At 37.5% G+C, this 13,021-nt stretch overlaps 1 protein-coding gene across 4 annotated transcripts in view; it reads left to right on the plus strand.

The window, feature by feature from the left end:
• PIEZO2 (piezo type mechanosensitive ion channel component 2) overlaps nt 1-13,021 on the plus strand; it is a 311,046-nt gene that overhangs the window by 48,303 nt on the left and 249,722 nt on the right. For all 4 annotated transcript variants that reach the window (XM_069853757.1, XM_069853760.1, XM_069853758.1 and 1 more), the window contains exon 2: nt 11,748-11,843. In XM_069853757.1, the coding sequence (XP_069709858.1) occupies nt 11,748-11,843 (96 nt within the window). The remainder of the gene's footprint in view (nt 1-11,747; nt 11,844-13,021) is intronic.

Below are 13,021 nucleotides of genomic sequence, written 5' to 3' on the forward strand. Positions count from 1 at the left end.
GCCTAGATATAAACAGATTAGAATTACTAACTGCATGGGAAGTTTTCTTCAAGTTAAACTTCTTCATAACTTCCCACATTCAAATTTTCTTGGACAAGTACACAATGGTTTGTTATGTAAACATGGAAGAGGTATTAAATCATTTTGAATTTCCAGTCTTGCTCTTGAAATTTGGCTGGGAACTTATCATTCCATGGGAAGAAAACATTACTACACATGCTATGTAATAGAAGATCAATATGTTGAAGATCTCCCACAAGTACCAGAGATTTGGCAGCCTGAACTGAGGACCACAGGTTGCAGCACTTTGGGGGCAGTGAAAGTGTCTTGAATGTTGTGCATGGAGACAGATTGAGTGTTAACATATGCTTTGTGGGGAATGTTTCTACTCAGAATAAATGCACAATGAGGATTTTTTCTCTTTTCTGATATGACTATATGCACTCTATCTTTTTGATTGAAAACTGGACGAGGCCGTGGTCGTATTTCAGTGGTAGGACTTAAAATAGATGTTTTTCATCCAATGCTAGGAAATTGTCACGTTTGAAACCCATTGAAAAATGCATCTGTCCCAGAAGGACACTCATCTTGCAGAGACTATTGTCACATGCATGTGAAGTTTCATTTGGAGTCAGATAGGTTTAACTACTGCTTCTCCAGAATAAGGAATTGTAGTGATCAAACCAGATTTTCAATTATAAAGTCTCCCAACATCTCCTTGAGTTCTGTGATTCTTTGAGTTCTCCAGGTTGTTTTCCTGGTTCCTAGTTCCTAGCTATGAGAAGTCACTTGCAATGCAATTCATGTTATTCCTGAGTAAATTGCTATAATAGATCAAAACTTCCTCACAAAAAGAGAAAATTACTTCATGTGTTTTGAGGAGAGAAAGAAATGCACAACTCTTCTTCAAACAAAAAAGTGATTTAATATTATAATGTTATAATATTATGTACAAGAAACAAGTCTGGAATGGTGACACTACAAGAATGAGGGGCTTGCATCTGCTTTACGCAATTGATATCCTGGAGACAACTATTTTTAAAATTCTGTTTCCTTTGGTAAACACTGTTGCTTTGTAGCATGATCTGAAGTGCTCCTTCATCACTGAGATTTATAGCTTGCAGTTGCAACCCTCTCAGCCCTTTTTTCAGTGATAGACCAAGAAAGAAAGTTTATCTATCCTTTCCTCTACTGGAATAAATAATTGCAGAGTTTTAAATACTGCATTCATATTTGTAATTTCACTAATGACACTCATGTTTAATAGTGTTAATACCTCTCCAATGTTTAGTCATGTTTATATTCCTCAAAGGCGTTTGTCTGGGTTAGTTTTTTTTTGCTGCCTCCCTCATCTGACTCAGGGATTTTTAGGACTTTTGTCAGCATATGGAAAATCTGGAAAAAAAAGAAAAAGAAAAGAATTGGTCCTTTCTGCATCTTAAGTTGCTTTGGGGTGATACGTGTTTTAAAAGACCATGAATGTGGATAGCCTAGGGGGTTGATAACATGTCAAAATTGTCACTTCTGTTTGCTAGAAGCATTTGACTGAATAGCTGTTCCTGGTGTATAATAGCAGCTATGAACAAAGATCTTGGTCCCTTTCTGCTCATGGAGATCTGTCTGTCACACAACTGTTTCCACATCTGTCCCTGGTCGGTGTTGTGTTTAGCAGTAGCACTTTGTGACGTTTGGTCGTCATCTGTGTTCTGTGTTTGCTGTTATTTTTAGTTTGAGTCTTGCTAGGGTTATGCAACTGTAACAGCACAACTGAACGACTGTCTCTGGATGTCCAGGGGGAAAGGAAGATGCTTTTCTCATTCCATGAAAATGAATGATGAACAGAGTGATTTCTTTAGCTCCCAGTTACTTTCCTAGGAAGAGAAGCTTGGAGGCAGAAAAGCTCATGCTGGGGAATAGATGAGAATGTGGACAGTCTCCCTTACGCAGGTGGCTGCCTTGGTGGAGGAATAAGATATCTTCCTCTTCCCAGACCAGTGAAAAAATATATGTGTACACATAATACAAAATGTTGTGGCTTCATTGAAACAAGCTCATGAAGTTGAGTCCTTGCTGTTTTGATGGCTGGCATGCTGTCCTTATCATAAAGCCTGAGGACAACATAGATCCCAGATTGGTCACCAATTTTTGTTACCCAAACAAAGGGAGATTCTCTTTTTAGACAGAAGGCCTTATGAGGAACGGCTGAGAGAGCTGGGGTTGTTTAGCCTGGAGAAGAGGAGGCTGAGGGAAGACCTCATTGCTCTCTATAACTACCTGAAAGGAGGTTGTGGAGAGGAGGGTGATGGCCTCTTCTCCCAAGTGACAGGGGACAGGACAAGAGGAAATGGCCTCAAGCTCCGCCAGGGGAGGTTTAGGCTGGACATCAGGAAAAAATTTTTCACAGAAAGGGTCATTGGGCGCTGGAACAGGCTACCCAGGGAGGTGGTTGATTCACCTTCCCTGGAGATGTTTAAGGCACGGGTGGACGAGGTGCTATGGGGCATGGTTTAGTGTTTGATAGGGATGGTTGGACTTGATGATCCGGTGGGTCTCTTCCAACCTGGTTATTCTATGATTCTAAGTTAGGACCACTGTTTTCTAAGTGGAGCTTATTTTCTCATACGTTAATTGTATGAGGTGGATGAAAGACTGTGTCTGTAATGAGCTTAGAAAAGTTTTCACTCTGGGTGTAGCACACACTAGATGTGGGATGATGCGCAAAGCAGCACCATGTTGAAATGCTGATTCAGGAGTAGGGTAGGGAGTGGTGTACATTAGCACAGCGGGAGATAACTTGGCCTGAGCCAGCACAGATCTGTGTGGTTCTGCACTGCGCACCATAGGGTTTAACAATTAATTTTGTCTAAAAGGGTAAGATTACATGCATTTCACTTAACTGTCTTGCACAGCAATGTTTAATTCCACTCTCATCTGTCATGAACATTATTTTAAGTGGAATTACTCAGCAGTAAGTGAAGGCAAAACTGTGCCAGAATTTAAGCCCTTCTTCTGAATTTCAGTTAGGAAAAATAAAATTCACAGACAGCTAAAGTTCACTAGACACTATGTCTATGAAATACTTGTCGTCATTGGGACGTTTTTGGTCATGTATAGAGTTTTAATATTAAAAATAGGTAGCTAGCAGTGAATCTAATTTTACTATGACTGGTGATTGTTCCCTTGTTATTGTAAAGAATCTTGGTGGAAAACTTTTGAAACAAATTTTGTATTTCTGTAACAGAAATCTGAAATGTGAAAAAATGTTAGAAGATATAAAAATTAGCAGTTTATAGAAGTAATACAACTTTTCGTTCTTCTGTAGTAACTGGTAACACACATTTCTTATCAAACAAACACTTTTCTTAACAAACTTAATTTTTAGACTACTTGCTTTATTATTTTTACCAGACTTGGTCAGTCACAGCCATGTCAGGTAGAAGTGGGAAATCCATGGAGTCTTATTAAGAATTGCACTTGTGTCTCTAAGCTGAAAAGGAAATGTGAGGCTTGCTCCCTCTTATATCTGAACAGTTGTTGACGTATAAGATTGTTGAGGAGGTAACAGAAAATGCTCTGTCATCTTTTTGAAAGATTATTGTGACTGTTTAATACTGGATTGTTTTATCCAGCCAAGAGTGAATGAGCTTAACTTTTTACTATGTTAATTTGTAAGCAATGCTCATTAGACAAGAGAGCAAGCAGTGTATACAGCCTTTTGGGTTTTCTTTTCAATGTGGGATTAGGTGAGCTTTGTACTTCAGCACAAAGGAACTGTGAGGAAATACTGGAGGGTAGTTTGCTAATATTTTGTGTGAGTGCATGTGTGTGTGTGTTGGTAAAAGAATGCTGCATGCATGAACCCTTAGAAAAAGGAGGAAAAATCTACTTTCATTCCTTCTTACTGTGCTAGCCAATAGTAAGAGAGAGTATTACTAGAAATTAAAAAGCTTTAAAAGTAAAAGCAGATACAAATATTGGTAAACCAGACATTTCTCAGCACTCTTGGCCTCTACTCTCCTTATCATGTTGTTGGAAATACTTGTCTGTCTGGCTAATGGGAGGTGGGTTTTTCATTTTGTTTTAATGTGGTTTTTAGTTCCTTTTCCTTGAAAACTCCTTTCACAGTAGTTCTTATTCTGTAAATTTTAAAGTGCCTTATCTCTTTTAACATTTACATTTATTCCTTATTGAGCTCTTGTGTAGTCCACAAAGCCCACTTTACTATGGTTTAAAATGTTAGAAAATTCTGAATCATTATTTCTTTGTCAGCAAGGCAAGCTGTGTTTGTGTTTGTACCTGTGAAGTGAATTGCATTGAGGCTGCCCCTCAAATACTGTGTTCAGTTTGGGGCCGCTCAGTACAAGGACATTGAGGTGCTAAAGCATGTCCGGAGGAGGGCAATGAAGCTAGAGAAGGTTCTGGAGAACAGATCTTACAAGGAGTGGGTGCTGGTCCTTTCTCCCAAGCAGTTAGCAATAGGATGAGAAGAAATGGCCTCAAGTTGCACTAAGAGAGGTTTAGATTGGATGTTAGAAAGAATTTCTTTACTAGAAGAGTGGTGAAGCATTGGAATAGGCTGCTGAGGGAAGTGGTGGAGTCATCATCCCTGGAGGTGATCAGAAAGCATGTAGACATGGCACTTCGGGACATGGTTTAGTTGGCATGGTGATGTTGGGCTGATGGTTGGACTTTATGATCTCAGAGATCGTTTCCAACCTTAATGATTCAGTAATTGTAAGAAGAAATGGCAGTGGCTTATGTTTTTGCATCTCTTAAGATGGTTGCACTGCACAACGAAATGAAAGGTCTTCTGGAGTTTTTGTAGTGGAGTGCCAGTACAAGGGAATATTTTTCAAGTTAGTGGTGAAGCACATATTTTGGGGGATATATTCCCTTTATTGCTGTGGGTGGATTAGTTTCCGTTCTCTCACTGATTCGTTAATAACATTGCCTATACGGGAGGGTAAATGAGTTTAGTACTAGTGTTTTTAGAAACACTGCTGATAGTTTCTCATATATTTTTCTCTTATTGGTTAACTTTCTAGAGCAAAACTAATCTCCTGAGGGGTGGCCCATGTAGATGAATGCAGCACCTACTTGACTTAGTTAGGCAGCTTTCGGAGTCCAGTAAGATGATTTCAAAAATTAAGAAATTAAAGAAAAATCCCCCAATTTTGAATATTCTAAAGAATGTGGGAACTGCCTGATAACTGTCTTACCATTAGGCAGCACAGGTGGAAAGGCCCAAAAATGATGACACTAGGACTGTGGCTTAGTGATAAGAGGAATCTTAGCTGTATATCATCTCGGAAAAGTTGACAATTCATGGCACACATTCATGGATGGTCTTGTAGAGCAACCTGATTTGGAGGAGGAGATGTATTTCCTTTAGCAGTTGTTTAAACTCTTAGAGTGGGCTTTCATACCAGGCTTTCAGTCTTGGGTTTATACCAGTGTCTTGCTCACATGATATACCTAGCTGCCTTCCCTAGCCTGTATAGTCACCTGAATTAGGTGTTAATTGGGTGTTTTCAGAATTCTAAGGATGTAACTGGTAGAAAATTTGATATTAACCATGGGAATTATAAAAATAATAGCATTAGAAACAGGAATCTGGTGCTGAGTTCTAACTTTAAGGACTGGACACTCGGCCTCTTGGAGACCAAGTAGTTTCACAGATAAATTGGCTGCTGATTCCCTTCTGGGCTTTTTTGGTCCCGTGCTTTCAGAGATGTATTTCAGATCAGCTGGGTGCAAAACTGTGTGAACAGCATCAGCTTTGTCTTTCAGCCAACAACTCTTGCCTGATCAGGGTTAGACATTTTTTCAGCAGCACTTTTTCCAACTGAACATTTTCTCTGAATGTATTTTTTGTCACTAGAAAAATAAGCATGAATGTTAAACCAGATTTTAGTCTAAAAGTAGCAAACTTGAAGAATAACCTTGCAGCTGTAAAGTTGTTAAAACAGGATGCAAACACTGTGCAATATCCTGCTGAAGTTAGAAGACATATATGACTTTGTTGTAGTTGGCTGGATCAATTCCTTCCAATGCTAATACATGCATTAGCATGAACACGTTAGTCCACAGAGGATAATGCTAAGAATGATGTGTAATAGTCTCAAATCTACAGCAGAAATATGTGGAAAAAAAATGGTTTTACATAGTCCTTTAACAGAAAAAGGTATAGAAACAATATATTATTCTGTTAACATTAATAACAGTGCCCTTTTAGTAAAATAAGTTCAGAAGAAGTGAGTGGATGGGTAATTCTGTCTTCACCTATCCCTCATCTTTTCTATCGTCATGGCTTTTGACACAGTTGTAGCTTAAAAATGAGCAGTCAGTACCCCTTTTGACACTAAGCCTGCACTCTTAAAAGCTGATTTTTTTGACAGGTAGTTTAAGTTCTTAATTAAATACCCTTTAAAATTTTTGTATCTTTTATAAGGCTATTTTTTTTCTGCATAGTGCAAAGTCCTCTATTGCCACACACTTTTTCTCCCAGTATTTCTTATACAGGGGGTAAAATAAGAGTTCTATACAAATTATTCTCTAAATAGAAGAAAGGAAAGAACTGTTGGTATAAATATGAAATAATAACATGTAGCAGCTCTTATTTCTGGTGTTAGAAAAACCCCGTATCTACATGAAGTAACTTGGTGGTGAGTCTGAGAAGCTGTAGGAGATTTCTTCAAGTTCAAAAGCATTCTTCTTTAGCTATTATAATACTGAAAAATAAAATCTAGGAGGTCAAGGTTACATAATGTTGTGTGGTTTCTGATTTTCTGCTTTTTTTTTAAGATTCTTTTAAGATTTTGTATGGTGCATACTGTGTGTGTCTAAAGAATTACTTCTTTTTGAACTTTATTGTGATAAAAACTTGAACAATTATCTTTTCTAATTTTGAACTAAAGGGAGAGATCAAACTAAAATAGTTTGAGCAATCATCATTTGTGTTCCTTAACAAGTCATACATTTTGGCCTGTCTTGGTGTCCCTTTTACAGAGCACGTATATAGCACAGTCTGGGACATTTAGAAATGTGTTGTCGAATAAAGGAATGGAAAGATAATTTTGAAAGGTAGCTTACTTGAAAACATGTCCTTTCCACAGAGTTTTAGACAATGACCTTATGAAATCTCAGTGAAATGCACGTTTCAATTTTTTTTTAAAATTTAGAAAAAAGCAGCGTACAATAATGATTATCCTTGTTTCGTGCTTATATATCGATTGTTTTTATTAACTATACCGAGAAATATACAAGCAGCTCTTAAAATATTAACAATCTGTAAGTTCCCAAGTATAATATCGATTCTTCTTAATTTCAAGAAGAGAAGAGCTCTGTTCTCTGTAAGGTGTCTAAGGAGTTGTTCTTTAACCTAACATATTCTGATACTCTTATCTAATAGATATTTTGGATCTTTATGTTAATAACACTACTCAGCATTGGGGACTTTTTTGAGGTTTTCTGCACAAATATTAACTCCAATGATTGCAGCATAATAGGAAAGATTTTGTATTATAGTGAAATTAATCTTCTTACCGGAGTAGTTTCACCTGTTTGAGGTAATCATGACACTGACCTCCTAACTAATCTTTAAAAAATATTCTAAAATGTGTTCTTCATGTCAAGATTTAAGCATTCAAAGCTGATTTATGTTCTCAATTAGTCCCAGACTATATCATCAGAGCAAGCTTTAGAGGTTTTTTTTCTTTGTGCATACTTTTTTTTGTGTGTTACATGTAGCAGGATTAGTGCATTATGAATACATTTACAGGCATGGTAAAGAGTAAACTGTCAGTTATCTGTGACTGTAGTTTTTCATTTCTTTGAACAAATGACTAGATGCCAGAAAGATGACATATTCTACATCTGTTAGTTTTGCTACACGTAACTTGCAGGTCAGGCTTTTGTGAAAATCTCTACACTCGCATGTTACTTTCTTTCGCTGTGTATTTCTGTCTGGCTGCTATGGCATAAAGTTGTATGAAATTACCATAACTTTGTCTTAGATTACATTCTGATCCTGTCTTTAAGGGTAGATTTTTTTAGCATGCTATGGATCAAACCCGAAGTATTTCAAATAATCACTTATGAATGGAGAAGTCAATTTTATTATGTGCTTTTTTTCTTGCCACCCGTGGGAAAGCGCCCTACAGTACTTCAGCTGATTGTAAAAAAACTACGTTTGCTCCTTATACTAATATGTTGTATATCAATAGTTCTGGGGTTTGTGTCTTTTTACAATTGTGTATTACTGCTATCATTGGACTCTGAGGAGCAGCAGAACTTCAGAGATGCAAATCACAGTTCTGGAGTTTTTTTAACTAGAGGCTGCTAGAAAACATGGTGAAAAATGTGGATTAAAAAAAAGACTGAAGAGAAGAAAGTGTGTATGGACTTTGCACGTATGGAATATTTACCTACTTAAGCTTTTTGTTAGTGTTCGTTTTAGGTGAATTCATACTTCTGAAACTAAGAAACTGAGGAGTGGATGCACCTAATACTAACAAAATACTAATAAATTTAACACTTTAGCTTAGGAAATATTTCTTTTTATGAAATGTCTTCAAAGTATTTTTGTATTTCTACAGGACACTTTATATGAAAAAAATATTTAAGGGAAGGTTTGTATGGAGAAGTAATCTCTTGTTAATAGTCCAGTTTATGTAGTTCCAGAGGAAAGAGCTTTTGAGAATGCAGTCTGCTCAGATCTAAAATAGAAAGCAGTAAATTCTGAGGTAAATATAGGCCAGGAATAATTCCTCTGAAATTAGTTTAGCTAATCGATTAGGCAATTTCAAGAAGAGGTAACAAGCCTAAAATGCTAAAATTACATTAATTTTGATAGTACAAACTGACCAATGTAACCCAAATATCCAGAAATTTCTATATCACTTGGTTTGCCAAGAAATTAATTAATTTGTGTAGGTGCTTTTTCTCTTGATGGAATTCCATTGACCTCAGATGGGACTTTCCACTGTGATGGACATCTGCATACAACTGTCTTTGTATAAGGCCGGAGTGCAGAGGATAGGTTTATATGCTTTTTTGGATCATCCCTTGTTGTTGCGTCTCTGACAAACTGCAGCGGATTTTATGCCTAGCAACTTGTTCCATATAGTTTTGAGTATCAGAACTTAAGAATACATATATTTGACAAGTAATGTAGCAGTGCAGAGTAAATATGTAAATACAGTGCAGCTGTTCATTTATAATCTTTTTCCTTGCTAAAAATATGTTCAGTCATGGCTTTGACGCATGGGCTTCATAAGGTACCAATCTCTTCGGCAAAACGTTCCACATGAATGGAGATAAAGAAACACAATATGGAAACAGTGAATGAACTGATCTTAAAAATGTTGCAGCTAAGTTTTGTGGGTTTTAATTTATGATTTCTGAGAATTGTATTGCTGGTGCTCTTGCTGGTGCTTAAATAAATGTTTTTCCAATTAATGTCTAGCTAGATGACTAGTTTGCTGGAGGATGCTTCTATATAGATAGAGGTTCTAAGTATTTTATGTGGACTTGTTAGCGAGGCTAATAAAGGAAAGCATCTAAAGCACACATTTGCTGTTTTCTAAACTGAGTGCTAGGTGCTCTACAAGAAGTATAGCAAGATCACTTCTGAAGAAAGAAGAAAATATGTGTAATATTGAACTGAAATCAAGTAAGCTGTTTAACATATTTAAAAGCTGATTGGCACAATCTCAGGGTACATACTATTACCCAATAACTGGGTAATATTATGATCTGCTGATACTACTATTCTGCTACTCCAGTGACTGAGTGCCTTGATCCTTCCCCTTGAAGTGGAAAAACCTTCAGCCTTTAGGTTGGCCTTGAACCACTATTGTACCTTTTTCCATGAATGCCAAAGAACTTATTTCCACCTCAAGTTAAACTTGCAAAAGGTTGATTTATGGATTTGTCCTGAGCTCAGGAGTGTCCTCTTTGCCATCCAGAGCACCCTGAGAGTAGGCATGTAATAGCAGGGCTGTCTCCCTCTCCTCAGGTGCATTCACTTTAAAGGGCTGATAAGTGCTTCCAAAGTTTCCAGTGGGATAGGTCCTTTTTACTTTGTCTTGCATTTTTTTCTTAGTTATAAGTGTAGATGTAAGTCTTCAGGTGTCCCTTAAGGGCTTTGTCTATAAAGGGAGCTTAACTAGTAAGTGACAGCAGCAATCTAAGTTTAAATTCTCACAGGCTAATGAGAAGCTGCATTCTGAATTTCACTCTAGGAAACCCTCTGTTGAGCTTCAATGGATTTCATAGTACTTTACAGATTTTTTTTTTTTTTTTCGGAGGCTGGTGGTAGAATCATGTCATTTTAGAAGTAGAGCATAGATAGTACTTGTCCTTTCTTCTTGCCAGACTTATGCATAAGGATCACACGTTCCTTAGCTAAGATGCAGACGTGTAGCGTAAGTGCAGAGTCATGCTATCAAGCATATTAAGGAAATTCAGCTGCTTGTTCAAAACATTAGTTAGTTTGAAAGAAGTCTGCATGCATGCTACTGTATGGAATTGTTAGTTAATAGAGAGACTTCTCAGGTTTGTGTTTATAACTAAAATGGACAGATGTGATGAGAACCAATTAATATTTAAGTTGTTAACCCACTTCCAATATAGTCTCCATGAAATTTCATGAAGTGGTGACTGGAGAAACTTGTCTTCTTTTGGTATATGCATTTCTGGCAGGTCTAAGACTCTATCTATCCTCCAGATTGTTTGGGATATAGCTGAGAAGACTTAATTCATGCTAGGTACATTCCATGAGTAAATAAATGTAGAGGTTAATTAATCTCCCGCCTCCTCTGCAGTTGGCTTATCTCATGGGAATGGTGGAATATGGTAGGTCTCATAATACATCAACATCTGCTGCACAGTGGAATTACGGATTACTTTGTCATTTTTTGTTGGTTTTATCCTTTCTGTAGGGAAGTTCATATGTTCCTCTTTCGGCACAGAAATATGCATGACAATTTTTTAAAAGATGTACCTCAGTTATAGCAATAGTGCTGCTTGTTGTAATGGCCTGCTGACCTGAATACTTTCAGGAAAAATACACTTGCATTTATTTTTAAAAATAGAAAAGTAAATATTAGACAAAGCTGGCAGACTAGTTCCGTTCTTTAGAAAAACTTGTATGAAGCCAGCTGCAAGTTGCTGCGAAACCCTTTTTCATTTGTAGTTCATAATCTTTTCACTAGAAGAACTTTCTAAGACCAAACAAGTGGGTGAGGGTAAAATTCAAAGACCTGTGTAATGATTTAAAGACATTGCTATTTTAAGAAGAACTGGTGATTTAGGCATGCTCTAATTTGGAATCTGGATATACGTCATAATTTTTTGTAATTATTTACCGATAATTGTTAATTGTAATATAATTAATTAATGTGTAGCTTCTTAGAGAGCCAATAAGTATTGATTTATGCATCCCTATATATTTTTGTGGGGAATAGTTTAATGAGTTTATGTATGAGGAAAGGAAGAAGTTCAGGTAACAGCTATCTTGTCCATCATTCTGGATGTCTATATATTACTGTGAAAATACTTCACAAGTGTACTTAATGTTATTTTTTTATTTTAAGCATAAACTTGAATACTTGTGTAGAAATTGTGTAAATAAGTGGTGAAATGTTGGTAAATTGTAAACTCAAATAGATAATGCTTTGTGCTATTGAATTTAATCATCCTAGGTTGATTAAGCAATATGTTCTTTTTCTTTTCTCTCATTGCAGCCTGTGCTTTCCGTTACAATGGGCTCTCCTTTGTCTACCTCATCTACCTCTTACTCATTCCTCTGTTTTCAGAACCCACAAAAACAACGATGCAAGGTAAGATGCTCATTGGTTCATTCTTCAGAATCTGTGGTAGACACAGTACATGCAAGACCCTTCTTGAAGGTGAAGTCCTGAGCATTTTCCCCTCATGAAGGACTGAAGGACTTCCAACTATGATGCTGTTCTTGCTCCAGGGTGCAGCAGGGCTGTCCGATAGTGGTACTGGGGGATCCTTTATATGACATTGCCTTGCTTGGCTTACTGACATGGTCTGGGTGAAAAATGAGCTTTTGGAACACCTCGAAAGCCATAGAATCATAGACTATGTCTCAGGTCTGGATATGTACTTAACTTCAGGGAATTAAATTTGGTCTCACATTTTTCATCCAACTGTATTCTATGCACTTATTTAAACATTGCTGTCATCTTGACTTTAAACAACTGCCTTAATTGAAAAAAATAAAAAGGCTGATGGGTAGAGATGACAAGAAAAACTCACTGTGATTTGACTGAGCAACAGGTTGGCACCAAACATGTAGTTTTCAGTGTGTTAGCTAAAGGAGGACAGAAAATCATAGAATCATAGAATGGTTTATGTTGGAAGGGACCTTAAAGATCATCTGGTTCCAGCCCCTCTGCAATGGACAGGGACACCTCCCACTAGACCAGGCTGCTCAAGGCTCATCCAACCTGGCCTTGAACACTTCCAAGGGGGTATCCACAACTTCCTTGGGCAATCTGTTCCAGTGCTTCACCACCCTCATTGTGAAGAATTTCTTCCTAATGTCTAATCTAAATCTTCCCAATTTAGACATTTAAAGACATTGCCCCTCATCCTATCACTATATGCCCTTGTAAAAAGTCTCTCCCCAGCTTTCTTGTATGCCCTCTTCAGGAAGGCTGTTATAAGGTATCCCTGGAGCCTTCTCCAGGCTGAACAAACCCAACTCTCTCAGCCAGTCCTCATAGAGGTACCTCATTCCTCTGATCATCTTCGTAGCCCTTCTCTGGACCTGTTTCAGCAGTTCTATATCCTTCTTATGCTGGGGATTCCAGAACTGGACACAATATTCCAGGTGGGGTCTTGCAAAAGAGGAGTAAAAGGGCAGAATCAACTCCCTCAACCTGCTGGCCACACTTCTGTTGATGCAGCCCAGGATATGGTTGGCCTTCTGGGCTGTGAGCACACATTGCCTGCTCATGTTGAGTTTCTCATCAATGAGCACCCTCAA

This window comes from Phaenicophaeus curvirostris, chromosome 3 (genome assembly GCF_032191515.1).
Source record: "Phaenicophaeus curvirostris isolate KB17595 chromosome 3, BPBGC_Pcur_1.0, whole genome shotgun sequence".
In the NCBI taxonomy this organism is placed as follows: Eukaryota; Metazoa; Chordata; class Aves; order Cuculiformes; family Cuculidae; genus Phaenicophaeus; species Phaenicophaeus curvirostris.